Source organism: Aethina tumida, chromosome 3 (genome assembly GCF_024364675.1).
Source record: "Aethina tumida isolate Nest 87 chromosome 3, icAetTumi1.1, whole genome shotgun sequence".
Taxonomy (NCBI): Eukaryota; Metazoa; Arthropoda; class Insecta; order Coleoptera; family Nitidulidae; genus Aethina; species Aethina tumida.
The window spans coordinates 2591546-2618392 of NC_065437.1; the positions used below are offsets into that span (position 1 = coordinate 2591546).

At 24.3% G+C, this 26847-nt stretch overlaps 2 protein-coding genes across 4 annotated transcripts in view; one reads left to right on the forward strand and one right to left on the reverse strand.

Moving 5' to 3' along the window:
• Positions 1 to 26847, reverse strand: part of LOC109603017 (protein sickie) — a 211460-nt gene that overhangs the window by 133363 nt on the left and 51250 nt on the right. For all 3 annotated transcript variants that reach the window (XM_049964722.1, XM_049964721.1, XM_049964723.1), the window contains 2 exons: positions 5204 to 5321; positions 1020 to 1072 (listed from right to left, as the gene is read on the reverse strand). In XM_049964722.1, coding sequence (XP_049820679.1) covers positions 1020 to 1072; positions 5204 to 5321 — 171 coding nt within the window. The remainder of the gene's footprint in view (positions 1 to 1019; positions 1073 to 5203; positions 5322 to 26847) is intronic.
• Positions 25635 to 26844, forward strand: LOC109603018 (leucine-rich repeat-containing protein 15-like). Its single transcript, XM_020019471.2, has one exon. It carries the CDS (start codon positions 25665 to 25667, stop codon positions 26814 to 26816), a length of 1152 nt encoding a protein of 383 aa, XP_019875030.2. The 5' UTR covers positions 25635 to 25664; the 3' UTR covers positions 26817 to 26844.

Genomic DNA, 26847 nt, shown 5'->3' on the forward strand with positions numbered 1-26847 from the left:
ATTTCAATATTTTCAATAATTCCAATGATTCCAATAATTTCAATAATTTCAATAATTTCAATAATTTCAATAATTTCAATAATTTCAATAATTTCAATAATTTCAATAATTTCAATAATTTCAATAATTTCAATAATTTCAATAATTTCAATAATTTCAATAATTTCAATAATTTCAATAATTTCAATAATTTCAATAATTTTAATAATTTCAATAATTTCAATAGTTTCAATAAATTCAATAATTTCAGTAATTTCAATAATTTCAGTAATTTCAATAATTTCAATGGTTTCAATAATTTCAATAATTTTAATAATTTTAATAATTTCATTAATTTCATTAATTTCAGTAATTTCAATAACTTCAATAACTCAATAACGTCAATAACTTCAATAACTTTAATAAGTCAGTAATTTCAGTAATTTCAATATTTTCAATAATTCCAATGATTCCAATAATTTCAATAATTTCAATAATTTCAATAATTTCAATAATTTCAATAATTTCAATAATTTCAATAATTTCAATAATTTCAATAATTTCAATAATTTCAATAATTTTAATAATTTCAATAGTTTCAATAAATTCAATAATTTTAATAATTTCAATAATTTCAATAATTTCAATAATTTTAATAATTTCATTAATTTCAATAATTTCAATAAATTCAATAATTTCAATAATTTCAATAATTAATTACAATAATTTCAGTAATTTCAGTAATTTCAAAAATTTCACTAATTCCAATAATTTCAATAATTTCAGTAATTTCAGTAATTTCAGTAATTTCAATAATTTCAATAATTTCAGTAAATTCAGTAATTTCAGTAATTTCATTAACTCCAATTTAAATTTGTTAATATAGTAAAAGTGTTCCAAAAATATTCATTGTATAAATGTGTATAAAAATGCGAAAAAAACTTATTCGTTAATCTCATAATACTTTAATAATAAAAATGTTATAAATTAATTAAGTTATCAATTTAAGAAATAATTACAGTGTATAAAAGTCGACTTACCATTTGAGAAGGCGTTTTGGGCTTCCTATTGATGTCCGGAATTTTCTGGCAAGCTGCAAATTCAAATCACAAACATTAACAGCAATTTCAGCATAAATTTATATAAACACGTGCCGTACATTCGGCATTCCCGTCCGCAATCTTATTTCGGAGATTAGCCCCCTTAACAATTTCGCCACTTTATTAGCTGCGCCATCGCACCAATCTCGAATCTAAACCGCCCGACTGGCGCCGCAATGTTGAACAAAATAGTTACAATTTTTTCCATATTTATGAACATTATGTTAATTCCACGTTACGAAACGGCGTCCGCCGTTTTGCGTGGCACCACGGCCTAAGTCGCGTTCATTTTTACGAATGATCAATTTCAATGTTACAACACAACATTACAATTTGCATCACAATGACGTTCAACAGTTCCATAGTTTGTGTATGTGTGGAGTGTATCGGGGCATCGAATTCGTTTTTTGTGTGGACGGAAGAAGGCCCACGGAACGGGCATGTATATTCATCGGGCGGGGTTGGTTGCGTCTAATGCACGTCGCCTAACGCCACCCAGTCGGACGTTTAATTCTATTTAAATTAGTGTCGCACAAAGAACTCTAATGCCCACTCGTTTATATTGGGAGGAGATAAAAAAAACACCTCAACAGGGGATAATACAATTTAGTAAATGGCTTTTTTTATTTGTATTTTTTATGTGGGATGAATATTGATCTGTATAATAATCTGGAGACATTAATTTATTTTTAATTAGTTCATTTATCACTCGGTTGAATTTGGTGTGATAATCTTTGTTAAAAGTAAATAAATTTGTACTTATTTTTTTTTTAATATTTAATTACTTCAATTAAAAATAATTTTTAATTTATTTAACAAATAATTTTTTTAAATTCTAAATTTTAAATAATATTTAGCTATTAATAAACTCTTTAAATATAAATTACTAATTATTATTTAACTTTAATGTTTTTAATAATTTTGACGCAGTCTTCAGTAATTTATTTATTTATTTTAATATTTAATTATTTTTTATATTAAATAGTTATCAATTATAAATAATTTTTAATCTTATTTAATAAATAATTGTTTTAAATAATAATATCTAGCAATTTATTTATTTATTTTAATATTTAATTATTTTTTATGTTAAATGATTTTAAGTTGACAATTATAAATAATTGTTAATTTTATTTAAGATATAATTGTTTTAAATTCTAAATTTTAAATAGTCTATATTTAATTTTAATGCTTTTAATAATTTTAATAATTTCAATAACTTCAATAACTTCACTAACGTGATTAACCTCAATTACTTCAATAACTCTAATAATTTTCAATAATTTCAAAAAATTTATTAATTTGAATAACTTCAATAAAATATTCGATAATTTCATAACTTCAAATAATAATTCAAATAACTTCAAAAATTTCAAAAACACCAGTAACTTCAATAATAAGTTTAATAATTTTAATGGTTTAGATAATTTCAATAATTTTAATAATTTCTATATATTCAAAAATTATAACAACTTCAATAACTCAAATTACTTCAATAATTCAATAACTTCAATAACACTAATAACTTCAGTAACTTCAACAATTTCAAAGTTTAATAATTTCAAATAAATTATTTTCAATTAAATTTTCAATAATTTCATAACTTCAGTGAAATTTAAAATATTTGAAAAACTTCAGTAACCTTAATTATTTCACGAAGTTCAATAATTATGAAAACTTCAATAATTTCAATTGTTTCTGTAATTTCATTAATTAAGATAATTTCAATTATTCCAATAATTTCATAATTTCAGTGAAGTTTAAAATATTTCAAAAACATCAATAACCTTAATTATTACAAGAAGTGCAACAATTTTAAAAATTTCAATAATTTCAATTGCTTCAATAATTTCTTTAATTAAGATAATTTCAATAATTTCAACAATTTCAATAAATCCAGTAATTTCAGTAATTTCAGTAATTTCAGTAATTTCAACAATTTCAATAATATAAATAATTTCAATAATTTTTTAATAATTCCATTAATTTCATTAAATTCAAAAAATAATTAATTAGTACAATTTCAATAAAATTTTCAATAATTTCAAATATTTTAATAATTTCATATCTTTAATAAAATTACTATTTAAAATAACTTCAATAATTTCATTAATTTCAAAAAATTTATTAATATCAATAAAATTTTCAATAATTTTAATAAAATTAATTAATAATTCTAACAACTTCAATAACTTCATTAATTTCAATAAAAATTTCAATAATTTGACATCTTCTATAAAATTAATAATTCAAATAACTTTAATAATTTCATGTCTTAAATAAAATTTGTAATTCAAATATCTCATAACATCAATAATTTTATTAATTTTAATAATGTTGATAATATTAATAATTTTAATAATTTTAATAATTTTAATAATTTTAATAATTTTAATAATTTTAATAATTTTAATAATTTTAATAATTTTAATAATTTTAATAATTTTAATAATTTTAATAATTTTAATAATTTTAATAATTTTAATAATTTTAATAATTTTAATAATTTTAATAATTTTAATAATTTTAATGATTTTATTAATTTTAAAATCTTAATAAATTTCGTAATTTTATTAATTAACTAATTCATTTAATGTTTAATTATTGTTTTAATTAGCTGTAAATTATTATTCATTTCTAATTTTTACAAATTACAAATTTTCAATAATTTTTAATAATTTTACTCTTTAATAACCCAAAATCTTTTTAAATATTTTAATTAATATTACTATATTTTCAGTACATAATGTTCAATATTTAAGCTTATTGTAATAAATTCTTATAATTTTGAGTAACTTTAATATTTTTTTAATTTTTTTTATTAATTAATTATAAATTACTAATCATTTCTAATAATTATACTTTTCAATAAATTTTAATTTTTATTAATAACTTAATAACCAGTTTAATTATATTGTTAATAATATTGATTATTTACTTTATATTTTTCTATTATTAATTATTAACCATCAACTGTTATTAATTATAAATCTATATATTTAATAATTTTTAATAAATAATTCTTTTTTCTTCGAAATCCATCATATCTAATTACCATACACATACACATTGAATTTCTTATTATTTTTTAATAATCATCAATTATAAATTATTAATCATAATTCATCATAATAACTCTATAATATATATTTTTAATAATTCTTTTTTAAATAATTAATATTTTTAGTGTATTTTTTATTATAATAAATTTTAATTTTTATTCATATTTTTATTATTTTTTAATGAATTGCCGTAATTTTTAATAATTATCAACTGCAAATTATTAATATTGGTTAATAATTTTAGATACACATTTTTAATAATTGCCTTAGTTTTAATAATTTTTCATAATTTTACAAATTTTGAATAATTATCTTGAGTATTTGTAATATTTTTAACTACACTTGACTATTTGCCATATTATTTATTGTTTTCCAAGTATAAATTATTAATCATTTTTAATAATTATCTTATTTTTTAATAGTTGTCCAAATATAATTGTCCAAATATAATTGAAATTTTTAATATGTAATTATAATTTTTACACAGCTAAAGTTTAAGTGAAAGCATAATAAACTTAATGATTAATAATACTCAATTCCGTAACATATAATCACATTTATCACTCTTTAGTGCGTGTTGCATACGTTTACATTAAAAAGCTTATCGTCAAATTAAAACACGTTGTTAATGTAATTTTTTCATCGCACATTAAACTAGCCAGTTAATAAAATGTGTCACATAAATAATATAAATCACACTTAATTCGCTCCGCAGTAAAGCCCCACAGTCAGGCATTTTCGATTCACCATTTTCCCGTGAAAATATGCAATTTACACCCACACACAAAATATATACACATATATATATTATTTTTTTGTTGTTGCAAAAGCTCCAGGCCATCAATTTTATATTTCAATTTTTATTTATGCATTTAAATTTGACAATCACCGGGTACGTCCGTTTACATAACCCACCCCCGGACCTACCCCCGGTTAATGCACGTTTTTTCGGCGGCCGCGACACACCGTCCGCGGTTTGTTTCCAACATTCCACGGGGCGGGGGTGGACGGCACCATCTGCGGCCAAACGCCGAACGATTTATGACGATTTTAAATACTCACTGGCGGACTCGATGACTTCGGCCAGCAGGACTCCGTCGCTGCAGTCTGTCGCCAGGGAATTGACGCGCTTTTTGCTCCGGGCCTTCTCCAAGTAGTGATTCGCCCAGTCCGTGTAGATCTGGAAGGGAACAAGACCAACAATTTTATTTACAGACGTGGCGGTTTCGGTTTTAATCACGTTGATACAACGTTCGAGTAATTTTAGTAAATAAATAAAACTTCAATAACTATATTAACTTCAATATATTTATTAGTTCTAATAGCTTCAATAAAATTTTCGATATTTTCAACAATTTCAATAATTCCAATAATATTAATAAATTCATTAATTTCAATAATTTCAATAAAATTAATACTTCAAATAACTTCAATAATTTCAATAACTTCATCAACTTCAATAACTGCAATAACTTCAGTAACATCAATAACAGCAATAACAACTTCAATAATAGTGATGTTATTCCATTAATTTCAATAAATTTATTAATTTCAATATCTTCAATTAATTAATTACAATAATTTCAATAAAATTAATAATTCAAATAACTTCAATAATTTCAGTAAATTTATTAATTTCTATAAATTCATTGACTTCAATGAATTTATTAATTTCAATAACTATTAATTTTTACAAAATCAATAATTACATTAAATTTGTTAATTTAAATATATTTATTAATTAAATTGACTTTGAAAAAATTTTCAAAAATTAATTACAATAATTCGAATAATTTCAGTAATTTCAGTAATTTCAAAGTCAACAAATTCAATAATATCAATAATTACAATATTTTCAATAATCTCAATAATTTCAGTAACTTCAGTAACATCAATAATTTCAATAGTTTCGATAATTTCGATAATTTCAATAAATTTATTAATTTCATAAGAATTTCCAATCATTTCATTTGTTTCAATAATTTCATATCTACAATAAAATTAATAATTCAAATAACTTCAATAATTTCATTAATTTCAATGATTTATTAATTAGAATAAATTTATTGATTTTAATAAATTTATGTATTTCTATAACTTCAATAAAATTTTCAATAATTTCAATAATTTCAATAATTTCAATAATTTCAATAATTTCAATAATTTCAATAATTTCAATAATTTCAATAATTTTAATAATTTCAATAATTTCAATAATTTCAATAATTTCAATAACTTCAATAATTTCAATAACTTCAATAATTTCAATAATTTCAATAATTTCAATAATTTCAATAATTTCATTAATTTCAATAATTTCAATACTTTCAAAAATTTCAATAATTTCAATAATCTCAATTTTTTAATTTGACAATTATAAAAAATTGTTAATCTTATTTATCATATAATTGTTTAAAATTTTAAATAAAATCTATCTAGTTATTATTAATTTCTTATAAATATAAATTGATATTTAATTCAATAATTTCAAAAATATTAATTAATTATTTTTAATTTTAAATTCAGTAAAATTAATAATTCAAGTAACTTCAAAAATTTCAAAAACAACAATAACTTCAAAAATAAGTTCAATAATTTTATTAATTCCAATAATTTCAGCAATTAACTACAATGACTAACTTCAATAACTCAAATAACTTCAATAACTCTAATAACTTCAATAAATTCAATAATGTCAATAACATCAATATCTTCAAAGTTCAATAATTTTAAGTAATTTATTAAGTTGATTAATTTTAATTAAATTTTCAATAATTTCAATTATTCCAATAATTTTACAACTTCAGTGAAATTAATAATCCAAATAATTTCAATAATTTTAATAATTTCAGTAATTTCAATAATTTCAATAATTTTAATTAATTTCATTAATTTCAATAATTTTAATTAATTTCATTAATTTCAATAATATCAATAATTAATTTCAATACTTTATTTCGATAATTTCAATAAACTCATTAAATTTATTAATTTCTATAAAATTTTCAATAATTTCATTTATTTCAATAATTTCATCTTCAATAAAATTAATAATCCAAATAATTTTAATAACTCTAACTTCAATAACTACAATAGCTTCAGTAATTTCAATAAATTTATTGATTTCAATAAATTTATTATTTTCAATAACTTCAATAAAATTTCAATAAATTTATTAATTTCCATAATTTGAATAAAATTTTTAATAATTTCAATAATTTCAATAATTTCAATAATTTCAATAATTTCAATAATTTCAATAATTTCAATAATTTCAATAATTTCAATAATTTCAATAATTTCAATAATTTCAATAATTTCAATAATTTTAATAATTTCATTAATTTCAATAATATCAATAATTAATTTCAATACTTTATTTCGATAATTTCAATAAACTCATTAAATTTATTAATTTCAATAAAATTTTCAATAATTTCATATCTTCAATAAAATTAATAATCCAAATAATTTCAATAACTACAATAGCTTCAGTAATTTCAATAAATTTATTGATTTTAATAAATTTATTATTTTCAATAACTTCAACAAATTTATTAATTTCCATAATTTGAATAAAATTTTCAATAATTTCAATTATTTTAATAACTTCATATCTTCAATAAAATTGATTATCCGAATAACTTAAATAATAAAAGCCAAAAACATTGAACAAGTAACTTACTAAAGTAGATTCTGTTTTTTTCCAAAACAAGAGCACTTTTTTTAATTTCATGGCTTTTTAAATTATCTGTCAATTCTAATGTTATATAATTTCAATAAATATAAGGAAAACTATTATAATAATTCTCGTGGTAAAACCTGTTTTTCCAAATTTGTTACGGAATATACATACATTGCTTTCCATTTTGAAAGGCCTACAGTTAAAAATATTAAACAAGTGACACAGTAAATTAGATACCTACTTTACCTTTGCAAATGTCAAATGATTCAAACTGATAGTTTGAATTAGTCAAATATTACAAAACTGAACATCTGTTTCGCATAAATTTACTCACTGATACACATTAATAATATAAATTGTGATTTACTAAGTAATAAACAAGATCATCCTTGTAAATAAATTGCTTTTTATTGTCCGCTTAAATCCGCAATTTGGGTTATGCATATTTAATTAGGGTCAAGTTATGCAATGTACGCAGACTTCAGTCCAGTTCATTACCATGTATGGTCTTAAAAACTCCCATTTGCATACATGAAAACGTCGTCCGTTGATTACGGAGCATTGTGTAACTCTTTTTTTATTTATAATCGTCTTAAGTCTTAAGTTTTTGTTGTATTAACCGACAATAATTAAGTGGATTGTTAGTTTTTAGTTTAGTCATTAAATTCCTGCTGATGGGTGAGTTAATAAATCCATTAGGAAGGTTTTTCCAAGATCCGGAACGACGAAGCGAAGATGTATGTCCTGCTGTGGTGCTCCCAGTTAATTTTAACCTACATTCATCCGGCACTTGGGCAGCATGCAAAGCAGTTACTTCACTAATGACACAGTACGGATTACCGACTATTTACGGCCCCGTCCTGCTGCTGGAAGCCGCCCCATTTCCTGCTGAATATGCTTAAGGTCCTGCAAGGCACGTCAGGAGTTTAACTCTTCGGAATATTGTCTTGTCGAGGATTTATTTAAAACTTCCAGAGCAAACAAATTAATCAAAGTTATCAAGACCCCCATAAAACATAAAGGCGAAGATTCAACGCCCCCAACATCAACTCGGACAGTCGTGCTCATCCCCGCAACGCATCTCGAGCATGTAATAACCCTCCGCACCATTGCGTCCCGGAGGGGAGGCAACTGGGCACACACCGCAGCCGAAACTCCCGAAATGAGAAATTCTACTTCGGCTGCGACGGTTATTAAACTTATAATCGCCGCGCCCAAGAATTAGCTTCAGCTATCTTGATGGAAATGTGCCGACGTCGTCGTAAAAATTTCGTGGCGGAGTTGGCGATTGAGAGTTGAGGGAAATGGAACATATAATTGTGTGATTTCGGCCCCCTTCAATCGTTGTTTATTGTTATGAACCGTTTTACGCCACATTTATTTAATTGCGTTGACTTAACGAAATTTCCTGCGATTGATGGAACATTTTTGGCTTTTGTGGCTGTGTAAAGAAGGTTTTTGACTATCAAAGTAGTTCAAAAATCGATGATGTTGATGATGATGACTATTTTAATTAATGATTCCACAAACGACTGATGGTTAGTTATTAGTCGACTAAATAAAATATAAATTAATGTATCCACCACTTAGTGAAAACAATTAATTTGTCGTTTCATCCAGGGAGTGTAATTTGTGAACAATTGGTTTCTAATTAGCAACCTTATTCGATGAATGCACCTCCTGAATATGTAAGCCATTGATTAATCTGTAAATGCAACATGTTAGCTTTAATTAAATTGAACGACGTGTCTGCTCATATCTGTATCTGACAACAACCGGTAACCAAATCGACAAATTGATCAGGAACTATTTATGGCCTCAACTGAACATATATATAGTATAGGGTATACATTCCATTAGCTTCAAGAATAAAGTTAAAAGTGGATTTAAAGAAAAAAGTATTAATATATTTGTATTATCATTTGTACAAATTTTACTTTCAATAAAATTGTGTAATATATTAATTAAGCTTCAATTTTTATTAATTCTCAAAATTTTTATAATAATTATTTAGAACACTTAACTTTTAAGTTTTAGTATTAATAATTAGTAATTCTGATACCATTTTAATAATATTTAATTTAATTTTAAAATTTTAATTTCAATTTGACAATAATTTCTAATAATTTTTAGTTATTTTCAATAATTAAATGTTGAATTAATTAATAAAAAATTAAAATTAAACTAAATTATGATGTAATTTTAATTATTTTATACATTAAATTAGGTATTACTTAATTTAAAATTACAATAAAATTTTAAAATTAAATTAAATATAATTTTTAATTAATTAATTCAAAACATTTAATAATTCTTGATCAATTTGGCTAAAATTATACGAATTTTTTAAATATTTAGTAATTTATATTAATCCTTATGAATTTTTAATAAAATATAACATAAAACATGTTAAATAACTCTTATTTATTCAATATTTTTTTGTACTGTAGTTCTAAGTTTTAAGTAATATCTAATATGATTTATTATATTTTATAATTTTTCAGTAATTCTCTTAATTCTCTTAATTTGAATAATACTTTTTGATTTAATATTCTTTTTATAATAATTTTTATTAATTAAAAAACATTTTTAGTACTTTTTAAAATAATTAAAATCCATAAATTATCAATAATCCTTATTCTTATTTACTTTTAAATATTTTTAATTGTAATTCTAAATTTTAAAAAAATAATATATAATTCTAAATTGATTTATTATATTTTATGATTTTAATTATTTTAAATTTAATATTGTTTAAATTAAATTTTGTTCTATAAATTATCAATAATCCTTAATCTTATTTATTTTTTAAATATTTTTAATTGTAATTTCAAATTTTATAATATATAATTTAAATTATATAAATAATTCGATATTAAATTAAATTAATTTTAAACAAAAATAACACTTAATATTTTGTATAATAAATGTTCAATAATCTTGTTTATTTTTTATAAATACAATGTTTTTTTATTCAAATTATATAAAGTTTTTAATAGTAATATTTTCAAACTATTAAATTTTTAATAATTATTACTTTTTAAACTTAAATTATGAAATAATTTCGTATTAAATATTTTTTTACTATTATAATTATAATTTTTTATGTCTTTTATTTATCTTTAATTGTGCTAAATTTAAAATACTTAATTTTTATTTTACAATTTTAATAATATTAGTTAATTAAGTTATAGAATTTTATTAATTTTTCAGTACAAAACTCTTAATATTTTTTTAAATAATTATAATCTATAAATGTTCAGTAATAATCTTTTTATTTTTTATATTTAAAATATTTTTTAATTTTAATTCTAAGTTTTAACAAATTAATAAAACTTAACCTAATTTGATTATAAATAATTTGGGTTATTATATAATATTTTTCAATTATAATTATGTTTTTTTATTATTTATTTCTTTAAATTTTTAATTTAATTATTACAAGTATTACATTTTTAATAATTCTTTTTTTTTATTAATTTTAATTTTTTTTAATTATAAATTTTAAGACATTAATATATAATTTAAATTATTAAATAATTTGATATTAAATATTTTTTTTTTTTACAATTATAATTAATTTTTTTTTACTTATTTTATTTTAAATGTATAATCCTTAATTTTTATTATAAAATTCTAATAATATTAATTAATTAAGTTATACATTTTTATTAATTTTTAATTTGAATATTTCTAAATATTTAATTATTTTTAATCATTTTTAATATTTTATAAAATAATTTTAATATATAATTTTTCAGTAATCCTCAATCAATTTATTTTTTCCTATATTAAAATTTAATCGAATTTGATTATAAAATAATTTGAATTATTATATAATATTTCCAATAATTTCCAATTATTATTATGATGTATTAAGATTTTAAATAATTAATTTTTATATTATTATTCTGTAAATGTAAAAAATAAAGCTAAAAAATTTGAATTATAAATTAAATGTAAAAAAATTAATATTAGCAATTTACATTTATGTATTTTAAAAATATTAATAAAAAAATCAAAACAAATATTTAAATAAAAAATATATATTAAATTTATAAAATTTAAAAACTAAACTTAAAAAATAATGTAGAATAGAGGGAGATTTTTAATTAAATAAATTAAATAATTTTTTTTCTTACATCATTTTTGTTTATAATTCTAATAATCCTCAATCTTTTCTTTTTATATTTAAAATACTTTTTTAAATTTATTTAAGTAATTTTCTTTTTTTTCTTTTTTATTATTACGTTATTTTTTTTGGTTAATTAAGTTATAAAATTTTATTAACACTTTTAATATTTTTTAAAATAATTATTTTCTATAAATTTTCAGTAATCCTCAATCTTTTTATTTTTTTGTATATATAAAATACATTTTTATTCTAAATTTTAAGAATATTTTTTTTCCTTTTTTTTCTTACATTATTATTTTTTTTTTTTTAAATTATTTAAGTTATAAAATTTTATTAATTTTTAATAAAATAACACACAAATTTAATATTTTTTAAAATAATTAATTTCTTTAAATTTTCAGTAGTCCTATATTTTTGTATTTTTCATATTTAAAATATTTTTTACTTTTATTTCTAAATTTTAAAAAAAATTTTTTCCTTTTTTTCTTCTTACATTATTTTTTTAGTATTCTTTTACCACCAATTGTGATATCATTCCGTAACAACCAAATAAAACACTCTTATCCATCTTAATCCGGCATAAAATATTCGTCTCATCAATTTCGCCGCCGAAGATTCCGCCAATCAGTCCGCGCCCAGTGGGCAAAGGGTCTGATCCGTGTGCGACACCACCTATGGGGACCGGGTCCTTGCCCCCGTGTCGACTTTTGATGAGCGAAGTTTTTGCCCCGGCCGAATTTAGATTCCTGCTGCACACGCACACCAAATGACACAAGAGCCGACGCTGACGCGAATGTTAATTGCGAATCCTGCTGCGGCCCGTTTTTTTTTTTATAATAGTTTGTCGAGGCTTAATGTTTATAACAAACGATGCCCCTTAAAAAGATTAAGTTCTCGGTGAAAAGTGGAGGAACGGCGTCTGTGATTAATTAGTTAGAATCATCGAAGGCATTAAAATGGTTCAGTCGTCCGAAATCCGGACGATTATCCTAAAAATTTATGGGCCGAATTTCAATTAACTAATGAAAAGAGTAAAACCAGCCCCCCTTATGTTTTTCGGGGGTGGAGGGGTGGTGTATGGTCATAATTTCATGCACTGTCAGATGTCGTTTTGGGGCGTTCAACTTGTTTCTAAATTTGGATAACAACAACGTCAGAAAGTCACCCCCGTTGAAAGGGATAATAAGCTTTCTTCAATCCAATTAGGATAATTTAGGAAACTCTGTAGTGTACTGTACTGATCACCATAAAATAAAATGAAATGATGATTTTAATATTAATTAATATTAATTAATATCTGCAGATGTGCACAAATCATTCGATGTGATTTATAATTCGTACAATTTATTTTAAAATATTTATGCGTAATTGATTGCGGCATAAAACGTAAATGAATTCGTACTGAATAATTGAGGTTTAAAATGAAATGTATGTGGATTTTATGTTTCCGGTTACGAAGGAAATATCCAATATCCGAAATACCATCGTAACGCCGAACCAATTTGCAATTTCCCATGATAAATTACGGATAATCGCGTTTCGGTCGTATTATCGACTTAATAAAATTTAATTTTTCAATCAGGGATACGTCGCGTTTCTGTTGTTTTAAAATTTAAATTAAAATTTGTCGATTATACGTTTTCTAGAATTGAAAAGAATTTCTAAATTACTTAAGTTTCTTCTTCTGAATATTCATTTTGACTAAAAAAGATATTAAAAATATAATTAATATCATGTTAATTTGAGAAAAAATTACCATACCGTATTGAAGACAAAATTAAAAAACAATAAAGTGATGTAAAAGATTGAATTAGCTTAATTTCCTTCTTCCGAGTATTCATTTTGACTAAGGAAGATGTTATAAATATAATTAATGTCATGTTAATTTGAGAAAAAATTACAAAATAATGTTTATTTAAGGCTTACCATGTGTGGAGACAAAATTAAAAAACAATAAAGTGATGTAAAAGATTGAATTAGCTTAATTTCCTTCTTTCGAGTATTCATTTTAACTAAGGAAGATGTTATAAATATAATTAATGTCATGTTAATTTGAGAAAAAATTACAAAATAATGTTTATTTAAGGCTTACCATGTGTGGAGACAAAATTAAAAAACAATAAAGTGATGTAAAAGATTGAATTAGCTTAATTTCCTTCTTTCGAGTATTCATTTTAACTAAGGAAGATGTTATAAATATAATTAATGTCATGTTAATTTGTAAAAAAATTACAAAATAATGTTTATTTAAGGCTTACCATATTGGAGACAAAATTAAAAAACAATAAAATGATGTAAAAGATTGAATTAGCTTAATATCCTTCTTCCGAGTATTCATTTTGACTAAGGAAGATGTTATAAATATAATTAATGTCATGTTAATTTGAGAAAAAAATACAAAATAATGTTTATTTAAGGCTTACCATATTGGAGACAAAATTAAAAAACAATAAAGTGATGTAAAAGATTAAATTAGCTTAATTTCTTTCTTCCGAATATTCATTTTAACTAAGGAAGATGTTATAAATATAATTAATGTCATGTTTATTTGAGAAAAAATTACAAATTAATGTTTATTTAAGGCTTATAATATTGGAGACAAAATTAAACAACAATAAAGTGATGTAAAAGATTGAATTAGCTTAATATTCTTCTTCCGAGTATTCATTTTGACTAAGGAAGATGTTATAAATATAATTAATGTCATGTTAATTTGAGAAAAAATTACAAAATAATGTTTATTTAAGTCTTACCATGTTGGAGACAAAATTAAAAAAACAATAAAGTGACGTAAAAGATTGAATTAGCTTAATTTCCTTCTTCCGAGTTTCATCTTGACTAAGGAAGATGTTATAAATATAATTAATGTCATGTTAATTTGAGAAAAAACTACAAAATAATGTTTATTTAAGGCTTACCATATTGGAGACAAAATTAAAAAACAATAAAGTGATGTAAAAGATTGAATTAGCTTAATATCCTTCTTCCGAGTATTCATTTTGACTAAGGAAGATGTTATAAATATAATTAATGTCATGTTTATTTGAGAAAAAATTACAAAATAATGTTTATTTAAGGCTTATAATATTGGAGACAAAATTAAAAAACAATAAAGTGATGTAAAAGATTGAATTAGCTTAATATCCTTCTTCCGAGTATTCATTTTGACTAAGGAAGATGTTATAAATATAATTAATGTCATGTTTATTTGAGAAAAAATTACAAAATAATGTTTATTTAAGGCTTATAATATTGGAGACAAAATTAAAAAACAATAAAGTGATGTAAAAGATTGAATTAGCTTAATTTCCTTCTTTCGAGTATTCATTTTGACTAAGGAAGATGTTATAAATATAATTAATGTCATGTTAATTTGTAAAAAAATTACAAAATAATGTTTATTTAAGGCTTACCATATTGGAGACAAAATTAAAAAACAATAAAGTGATGTAAAAGATTGAATTAGCTTAATTTCCTTCTTTCGAGTATTCATTTTGACTAAGGAAGATGTTATAAATATAATTAATGTCATGTTAATTTGAGAAAAAATTACAAAATAATGTTTATTTAAGGCTTTCCATATTGGAGACAAAATTAAAAAACAATAAAGTGATGTAAAAAATTAAATTAGCTTAATTTCCTTCTTCCGAGTATTCATTTTGACTAAGGAAGATGTTATAAATATAATTTATATCATGTTAATTTGAGAAAAAATTACAAAATAATGTTTATTTAAGGCTTACCATATTGGAGAGAAAATTAAAAAACAATAAAGTGATGTAAAAGATTGAATTAGCTTAATTTCCTTCTTCCGAGTATTCATTTTGACTAAGGAAGATGTTATAAATATAATTAATGTCATGTTAATTTGAGAAAAAATTACAAAATAATGTTTATTTAAGGCTTACCATATTGGAGACAAAATTAAAAAACAATAAAGTGATGTAAAAGATTGAATTAGCTTAATTTCCTTCTTTCGAGTATTCATTTTGACTAAGGAAGATGTTATAAATATAATTAATGTCATGTTAATTTGAGAAAAAAATACAAAATAATGTGTATTTAAGGCTTACCATGTTGGAGACCAAATTAAAAAAAACAATAAAGTGATATAAAAGATTGAATTTGCTTAATTTCCTTCTTTCGAGTATTCATTTTGACTAAGGAAGATGTTATAAATATAATTAATGTCATGTTAATTTGAGAAAAAACTACAAAATAATGTTTATTTAAGGCTTACCATATTGGAGACAAAATTAAAAAACAATAAAGTGATGTAAAAGATTGAATTAGCTTAATTTCCTTCTTTCGAGTATTCATTTTGACTAAGGAAGATGTTATAAATATAATTAATGTCATGTTAATTTGAGAAAAAAATGCAAAATAATGTTTATTTAAGGCTTACCATATTGGAGACAAAATTAAAAAACAATAAAGTGATGTAAAAGATTGAATTAGCTTAATATTCTTCTTCCGAGTATTCATTTTGACTAAGGAAGATGTTATAAATATAATTAATGTCATGTTAATTTGAAAAAAAAATTACAAAATAATGTTTATTTAAGGCTTATAATATTGGAGACAAAATTAAACAACAATAAAGTGATGTAAAAGATTGAATTAGCTTAATTTCCTTCTTTCGAGTATTCATTTTGACTAAGGAAGATGTTATAAATATAATTAATGTCATGTTAATTTGAAAAAAAATTACAAAGTAATGTTTATTTATGGTATAAAATACTGAAGACGAGAATAAAGTGTTGTGAAACATTGGATTAGCTTAATTTCTTTCTTCTTAATGTTCATTTTGACTAAAGACGATGTTAAAAATATACTTAATGTCATGTTAAATTGAAAAAAAAAATGTGTATTTAAGGTGTAAAATGTTGTGGAGAAAATTACAAAATAAAAAAGTATTGTAAAACAATTCGTCCCCGACATTTTTTCATAAATTTTCATTAAAGAAAAAAATACAATTAGCGTCATTAATTGAAAGCACACAACAAACTCGAATCAACATTCACGTTTAGAAAAACAAATAGCACATCGAAAACAAACTGTTATGGCATGTGTGCATTAACATTAAAACCAATTTCGACGGCCGTCCAAACTGCACCAATATTTACACGACGTTCCTTCGTTACCTACGGCCATGGTTTCGATGGGCCGACTGCGACTGGGTCTATTAATAAATCATAACGCCCGGCATCCAACCCCGCCGTTGACCCTTCTGTTTACGGAACCAGAAAAGGGGGACGAAGGTGTCGCCGAACAGGACGTCCGACTTACTTTAAAGCCCATATTGGAAGGCTTAATTGAGAGGGTCACCGGCAATTTAAGGGCTGATTAAAACCATATCAATCAGTTATTTATTTTTGCTTCACTGTTCGAGCTGGGTTATGGTTAATTTCTTCGTTTATTGGTCTTAAGGCCTCATAAACATCCCTCCGTGCACTCCTTGTTTATATTTATCACAAAAGTTTCCATCCCCCTGTGCCGATGCTATTTCGGAGCCGGGACACGACACGTCTACGTGCCCTGCATTATTCACGTCATCTTTATCTCGCGTCTTAGCCCCCGAAAATCTATACTTTGTGAGCAGTTTTAAAAGGGACTGTGGAAAAAAAGTTGGAGACCGGTCGTATATCTTGTAACGTATTGCTTTTTGCTTAGCAGGAATCGTTAGGAGGAATTTTTGAAAAGTTTTATACATTTCTGATGGTCGTAAATCTTAAGACGAGGCGGTAATGGGAAGATTTATTGGTGATAATTACAAATTCCTGTTACGTGCTTCGATAATTAACGTTGTAAGGTTTTTGGAAATATTGAAAAAATACGTAACTGTTCTCCTTTAATGATGGCTTAACTAATTGCACAGACCAACAGCCATAACAGTTTGGTACCAACTGTTCTTGGATAAATTTTTGATTTGTCCAAAATGTCAGTGTCATCAATTTCGTCTATCACACATAGTTTTTGGGATAGAAAAAAAAACAAGAGACATTTAGGGTATTTATTTTAAAAACTTAGTTATACACAAAATTGTGCCATCAGCACACCTTTGTTACGTTCAAGGAAGGCTCTTATTATACAAAATTATTGATTTAAATTAAAAATTTACCTTTTAGATTATAAAAAAATAATCTTAATAAATAAAAAGTATTATATAACAAATTAAATGTAAATTTAAAAATATAAATTTAAAATTATAAAAATAATTAGTTAAATTCTATATATTTTTGTGTGTTGTTAATTAAATTAAATTAAACAAATTAAATGAAATAAAGCTTATTCTATTAAATTTAAAAATAGTTAAAATGCTTAATTTAAATTAAAAAAAAAATTAAACTTAAAAAATTAAAATTTACCAATTAAATTGAAAAAAAAAATAAAATTTTAACTTAAATTTATAAAATTATTAAATTAATATTATTATAATTAATAAACTAAAAGAAAAAAATTAAAATTAGCACTGTACATTTAAGTATTTTAAAAAATTAAGCTTAATACAATAAAAATAACTAATTAAATTAAAGAAAAAATAAAAATTATTAATTTAAATTTATAAAATTAAAAGAATTCAGCCTAGTATTAAAATTAAAAATCATACATTTTAAAAAATTAAATTAAAAATAAATTTATCAATTAAAATAAAATAAATAAATACATTTAATATTTAACTTACGAATTAAATTAAAATTCTAATTTAAATTTAGAAAATTAAATCATTAATTTTTATATAAATTAAATGTAAACAATACAATCCACAATGTAAATTTATATTTTAAATAGTCAAGCATAAAATATAAAAAGTAATTAGTTTAAAAAAAAAATAAAAGTGTTAATTTAAATTGATGAGATTAAAAAAATTAACCTTAAAAAATTATAATTTATCAATAAAATACAAAAAAAAAAATTAACAAATTAAATATTAAAAAATTAAAATTAACAATTTTAATGTACATATTTTTAAAGATTAAGCTTATAATATAAAAAATCACCATTAAAATTAAAGAATTAAAACTATTTATTTAAATTTATAAAATTTAAAAAAGTAAGTTTGGAAATTAAAATTTCAACAATCCTATAATATATTATAATAAATATTTTTATTTTTGAAATAATTTCCAGAAATCTTCAAACTTGTTTATTTATTTAATTTTTATTATATGTTTTTAATATTTTTATATTAATAAATATGACATTTTAATATATTTTTGAAACAATAAATTTATAAATGTTCAGTAATCCTCAATCGTTTTATTTATTTATTTATTTTTTATCCTATATTTTTAATAATAATTCTAAATTTTATTATAAGAAAATAACTTAAATTATGAATTATATTAATTTTTTTACAATTATAATTTTTGATACCTTATTTAGTTTTAAATATTTTTATTTGTAATGCTTAGTTTTTATTTTATATTTCCAAATTTTTAATAATTCAACAACAACAAATTTTGGACAATTTTAATATTTTTGCATTCAATTATTTACTTATTTTTAATTATTTTTATAATTTTTTAATAAATTACAATAATTTTAATATTTTTTTAAATATTTATAATCCATAAATGTTCAATTATAATTCTAATTTATTCTAATAAGTAATTTTTTATTCATTTCATCTTTAATAATTATTAATAAAACAAGACTTTAAATATATTTTAACATTTATCTTTTTATTTTTATATTTTTTATTAATATATTATTTATTTAATTATTTAATAATGTCTAATTATGAACTTGAAATTATATTATTTATAGTTAATAATTATTTTAATTTTCTATTTTATTATTTATGAATATAAATGTTTAGTATATATGATAATTATTGATAAAATACCATATCTAATAATTATAGATTATAAACTTTAAATAATTTTTGGAAAATAAATTAACATGACATTAATTATATTTTTAACATGTTTCTTAGTCAAAATGAATATTCAGAAGAAGGAAATTAAGCTAATTCAATCTTTTACAACACTTTATTCTGTTTTAATTTAAGACAAAAATTGTTCAACTGATAAAATAATTTAATGGAAGATTATAAAAAATAATACAGTGCGTGAGTAAACTGGTGTCAAATTGTGTAAATCAATTATAAGTAAAAGCTTGCTTTTAGTAAGTCCATTAGCGCCACATTTATGAAGTTTTAATGCACTTTTAGGCAAAAATAATTTTATGTCACCATTTTCCGTCCCAAAATTCCAAGTAAAACAAAATTTTTAATATTAAACTAAAGTAAATAAAGATTTTATTATGAGAACATAAACCTTTATCATCTTGATAAATAAAACACCACAAAATAAAAACTTAAAAGAATATTTCTGAGGCTTATTATCTATATTTATTATAATTATTTAATTGTTTTATAAATATGATTTAATTAGTGAGTTATCTTATTTTATTCTATAACTTAAAACTTCTCTTTGTATTTTGAGTTAGTTTCAAAAATGGCTGATGATGTAAATTCCTTCATATCAAGTTCTCGTTTAGCTTTTATTTCTGAACAATTCTTTTCAGGCTGTATCAAATTGTTTCCAACTTTAGTCGAAGTTTGTCTTATTGTTCCATCTAACTCTGTTGTAACTCGAGTAATGTTCAAGAAAGTATGTTTCACAATTTATACATAAATAAAATTAATTGTAAATTAATTATATAAATCAGATAACACCTTTGTAAACAGTTAAAATACCTGAATGCGTCCCTGAAACATTCATTTAGGATCGGTTTCATCTTTAATTGACTGTGAAAAATGGGGCCCTTCATCGGACACCACTCGATAATAAATTTCAATTTCAGACCAACACGAATTATATTGAAGATAAATTTATCATTGCATTCGATTACAAAAGGGTTAAGGGGCAAAATAATTGTTTTTTAATAAATCGTTCGTACGTTCAAAATTGATTTAATTAATTGGTATTGTGAATGTTTTATTCATTTAAAGGCTTTTATTACTGTTTCATGTTAATTGAAATTGTGTGAAAATAATGGGTGTTTTGTTTTATTCACAAAAATACGTTAAATCAATCGGAATGTATTTAAATTTTAATTGTATATTATCATCAATCGATTTCTACAAAAAAAAAAATAACATACACAATTGTTATGTAATAAATTTAAGTTAAAACTATTCTTTAGTCTCATTTTATTTCTTAAATTGATATGGTACTTTGTTAAAAGTACTCCTTAGTCAAAATATATAAGAAGTAAAAGGAGAGATGTTGGAACATTTCTTTCTTAAATTGAGGAGAAGGAGCTAATTCAATCTTTTACAACTCTAATTTATTTTTTAAAAGTGTTTCTAATATTCTTAAAGAATGAAAGCTTCAGCATAAATTTGGATTCAATTCAATTACCTAATTTTTATATAATAAACTTTAATTGTTTTAATGGTATAAGATATCTATTCTTATTTCTCACAGCTAACCCTACAAAAGTGGTCAATTAATCTTGATACCGGCATAAGTTTGAGTGCTTTCAATTTGGTTAGTTAAAACTAATGTGATTAATGGATCAACACAATCAAATTTAACTTAATTATAGTTAATTCAATACAAATACGACCGCAGTTTAATCCACCCCACATATATTATTTTACGACCGTTTTAATTTTACCAGAAACAAAGCGAAATTATCGAATGTTTCGAATAAGATCGTGATTCGCTGTAAGTAAAATAATGGCAATAAATGACTGTCAAACAGAAAGCACTATCTACCAAAGAGATTAAACGAAGGCGCCTCGTGAAATATAGGTCATCGTCACGTCACGAAGACATTAAAATCAAATGCAAATTACCTGAAGCAATCCCATGATCCGGAAATTATTAAATCAACTAGGGACAAAACTATCCAACAAAGAAATAACGTTAAAGAATTGTTTCGTCAATTAAACGACGACTAAAATCTGTTAAAAAAGCATTAGTGATGTTTTATATGGTCCAAATTGTCCTTCAGGATATCTTTGGAGATAATGGACCGGTTAAAAATTTAGTGAAAGGGTCCGAAAAGGTCAAACGCGTTTTTAAGTTATTAGATTAGGATCTACCCGTTGCCCTAAAATGTTTTCGAGGGGGTGCCCACCCCTCTTGAACTATAAATGTTACTGGAATTTGAAATAAAATAAATGTCCCACCAGCTGACACAATAATTGAACTTTTCTATTTATTATTAATAATATTGGTACAATTATTTCCATATTATGGTTCCTGTTAATGGCCCTAATTTATAATTTACCACACCAACAATGGTGTAATAAAAGGTAACGATAACACAAATAAAGTAAATTGCATTATCCGAGTTCATTACAACTATAATTACAATGTAATTAAAATTACACGTGAACAACTAAACGCCGTATTATTTATTTTAAAGTTTCAATGCATGCACCAGCAGGACCGTATCCTTGCTCAGGAATATTGTTTTTTCTAAAAATTACTTACTGGGAACACCTTCTTGCTTGAATATTTCAGGACCTCCACGCACTACTTGTGTTGTTTTTGACGCATTAGGGATAGAGAACGTGGAAATTATTAATAAGATTAGTGGTGATCGAAAAAGGGGGGTGGATACAACCCTGCAAGTTGGTAAAGTGTTGTGCGTGTGACGGAGGTGATTTTTTTTATAAATGTTTCGTCTGGCGGTAAATTTTATCGTGACCTGTACACTCACTTTTAGATACAACTGTCAGATTGATGTTAAAACTATCATTAATTTCATACGTGGTGATCGATGGCATGTTTGTTCTTTGAGCAGGATTAAATATTGAAGGAGTTAAGCACGTTTTGCTGCGTGCAGTAATTTTAAAGCTGCATCTACTGTTAATACTTTAAATTTACCTTTAATTTCTTTCCAAATAGTGTCTTGTTGTTAGTCCATCATCAGGAACTCTTAAGAAATCAGTCCATAATCATCATGCACTCTTGAAAGTGTTGCCAGTAAAATGTTAATCTCCATACTTGATCTCCATCTTCAAGAAGAACTCTTTGGCGATTTAATTATGATCATCATCAAGTTAAAAATACATAAATATAAAATTAGTGAGGAAGTGTTTTTTTAAAGTGACAATAAGTGAAAAAATATGGTATTTAAAGGATGCAGGACTCTTTTACAACATTGGGGCCAGTACAAAACTGTTTAGAAAGGAATTAAACGAATATCTAATGTATTGACAGTAGTTGTTCCTATGGTATTACTTAAAACTGAAGACTGTAAAGCCAACAACATACACTCTTCTAAAATTTAATCCATCACCTTCAGGAATTCTCAACAAATCAGTCCATAATCATCATGCACTCTTGAAAGTGTTGCCAGTAAAATATTAATCTCCATACTCGATCTTCATCTTCAAGAAGAACTCTTTGGTGATTCAATTATGATCATCATCAAGTTAAAAATACATAAATATAAAATTAGTGAGGAAGTGTTTCTTTAAAGTGACAATAAGTGAAAAAATATGGTATTTAAAGGATGCAGGACTCTTTTACAACATTGGTGCCAGTACAAAACTGTTTAGAAAGAAATTAAACGAATATCTAATGCATTGACAGTAGTTGTTCCTATGGTATGACTTAAAACTGAAGACTGTAATGCCAACAACATACGCTCTTCTAAAATTTAATCCATCACCTTCAGGAATTCTCAAGAAATTAGTCCATAATCATCATGCACTCTTGAGAGTGTTGCCAGTAAAATATTAATCTCCATACTCGATCTTCATCTTCAAGAAGAACTCTTTGGTGATTCAATTGTGATCATCATCAAGTTAAAAATATATAAATATAAAATTAGTGAGGAAGTGTTTCTTTAAAGTGACAATAAGTGAAAAAATATGGTATTTAAAGGATGCAGGACTCTTTTACAACATTGGTGCCAGTACAAAACTGTTTAGAAAGAAATTAAACGAAAATCTAATGTATTGACAGTAGTTGTTCCTGTGGTATTACTTAAAACTGAAGACTGTAAAGCCAACAACATACACTCTTCTAAAATCTAATCCATCACCATGTTAATCTCCATACTTGATCTCCATCTCCAAAGAGAACTCGTTGCTGATCCAACTGTAATCGTCATCAAGTTAAAAATACATAAATATAGAATTAGTGAAGAAGTGTTTCAAGAAAAATAACAATAAGGGAAGAAACAAGGAATTTAAAGATAACAAGACACTTTTTCAACATTGATGCCAATACAAAACTATTTAGAAGGAAATTAAACAAAAATATAATTTATTAAAAATCATCATTTATGTACCACTATCATAGACTCTTCAAAAATTAGTCCATCATCATCAGGAATTCTTATGATAATAATCTTTAATCATTCATATTCTACAGTTAAGTCTTTTAAGAGAGTAATATTTGATGATCTGATGTAAATCTATGTTTATGACAGGCAATGTTCTAAATTCTGTCGATAAACTCTTTATAAGATGTAGAACCAATATTAATTGTATAAACAAAATCCAACTGAGTTACAACAAAAGATTTAATAAGACAAAACCTGATTAAATATTAACTCAACTACGCCAATCTGATGACAAATCCGTTGTTGTCGGAAACAGATCAAGCCGTTCAATGGAAACAAATCCGATTGCGGAACGGCACAAGAAGATTTTAATTAAAGCCCACCGACATTAAATATAAATCGCAAGACATAATTGATCTTACAGAGGGATTAATTAGGGTTTTATAAGGGCGCCAACCAATCTGAGGGAACAATTCAATATTTAACCACTTTTTACAACTACAGAAAAATTAGGGGAGGAAAGTTTTACTGTTTTAAATCCTGTTTTTGAGTAACTCAAGTAGGAGCGCCACCTGTTCCGTCCTCCCCGTCTGTAATTAGAGTGAGGCGAGGCGGATTCCCACGTGGCGTGAGGATCGAATTAAAGGGATTTCTATTCCGCCAATTTGGCTTATCCTCGTGGCGGCGCCGTTATTATTCTTCCGTCCGGACACGTTAGGATTCGTGCTCCATTTACTCCTTTTGTTAGTCACCTCCTGATTGGGTTATTTGGTGCCACGTCGAAGGTACATAAAGACATTATTTTTGGCACAATGGTGTCGATACTTTTAATCAACACCTCATCAATAAACCTGGTTATGATTGACGTGTGGGGGGTTGCCTGCTACATGATATTTCAAAGCCCTTTAATGGTGGGTTGGTGATTGATGGCACCAGAAGACTTCCACATCTCTTGAAGCTATTAAAATAGATGCTGTTGGACTCACTGATGATGCTTTCAATAAAAATGGACATTTTATTATTATTACCCACATTCTGTGAAGTGATTGTGGCCATAAACTCAGTTAATAATACAATATAGGTCAATTGGATTGTAAATCTTTAATAAAGTCTAAATAGTCTAAACATTGTAAGTGAATTATTCCATACACTTCTTTGTTTATTCCTATTTGTAACATAAATATAATTCGTTTGTCGTTTGAATTGCTGCCATAAATATTATATAGCACATAAAGATATGACCATGCCACAAAATATTTATGACCAATCCAGCAAAAAGAATTAAAACAAAATTGATATGACAATATTAAAATCAGTGGGAGGATTACGTAAATATTAACAATTAAAAATCCCCTTGTAAATTACCAATATGAATCTCAGACATAAAACCATACGTCGAAGGTCAGTGACTGACCGTCAGTCAAGTTTATCGCCACAGTCTCGCAATGAAATTCAAAACGCGAGTACGTCTGTTTATGTTGTTGTGTTTGGTTAAAGTTGCAGAACAATCGTGCAAATCAATAATTAAAAACAAACCCCAATGTGACTCCTTCGGCGACATCAACCTTGGACAAACTGACTGGGTGGGCATCACCACCAACAATTTGGAACCTTTAGATGTAATTGAGAACGGTAACAACATAAAAAGGCTTCAAATCGATGGGTCAATCAACGGTATTAAAGAGGGGGCCTTCACCAAAATGCCCAAGCTGGAACAACTGGTACTATCATCCAACAAACTGGAAGTTATACCTCAAGGGGTGTTCAACAATTTAAACCTCAAACAAATATATTTGAACGAAAACCGAATAGCCAAAATCGAGGCTGGAGCCTTTGAAAACGATAACAACTTAAGGAAACTAAGCTTCAGGTACAACAACATAAAAAGGCTTCAGCCGGAGACGTTCAACAACTTAAACTTGGAACAACTAACTTTGTCCCACAATAAGATATCCACCCTAAACAAAAACGACCTGGGTGTACTACCAGCCCTGACGGTACTCCACCTGGACAACAACCGACTGACAACCTTCTTAAGTGACTCCCTAAGCCACCCCCAACGACTGGAAATCCTGTGGCTGCACAACAACTCCATAAACGTCCTCTTCAGCTACATGTTCCAAGAGTTGAAGTCCCTCAAGCTACTCAACTTAGGTTCCAACGGCATAACCATGATCGAACCAAGGACTTTCGAAAAAATACCCCTGATTAACAACTTAATTTTGTTCAACAACAGCATCACTCACTTAACTGGGGCCGAATTCACTAACACAGGCATGCACCACCTGGAGAAGCTGTACATAAACTACAACAAACTAATGTACCTGTCCTCGGATATGTTGGTGAGGTTGCCCAGGCTGAAGCTGGTGACCATCGGGGGAAACCCGTGGGAGTGTTCGTGTTTGGACTTGCTGCTGAAGATTTTTAAGCAACATAAGGTAACTGTTAAGTGTGATGACGTGTATTTTGAGGGAATGAGGCCTGTTTGTATTGGTAATTCGACCCATTGTGATTATAATTATGATCGGAACTTGTCTGATTTGTTCGTGAAGTCCTTGAGGGAATATCCGAGGGATAAAAAATGGTGTTTATTGTAAAATTTGTTATAATAAATGTGAGTAAAATTAT

What these genes read in the sequence shown, in the direction of transcription:
- LOC109603018 (XM_020019471.2), top strand. Translation starts at nt 25,665, where the DNA reads ATGAAATTCAAAACGCGAGTACGTCTGTTTATGTTGTTGTGTTTGGTT.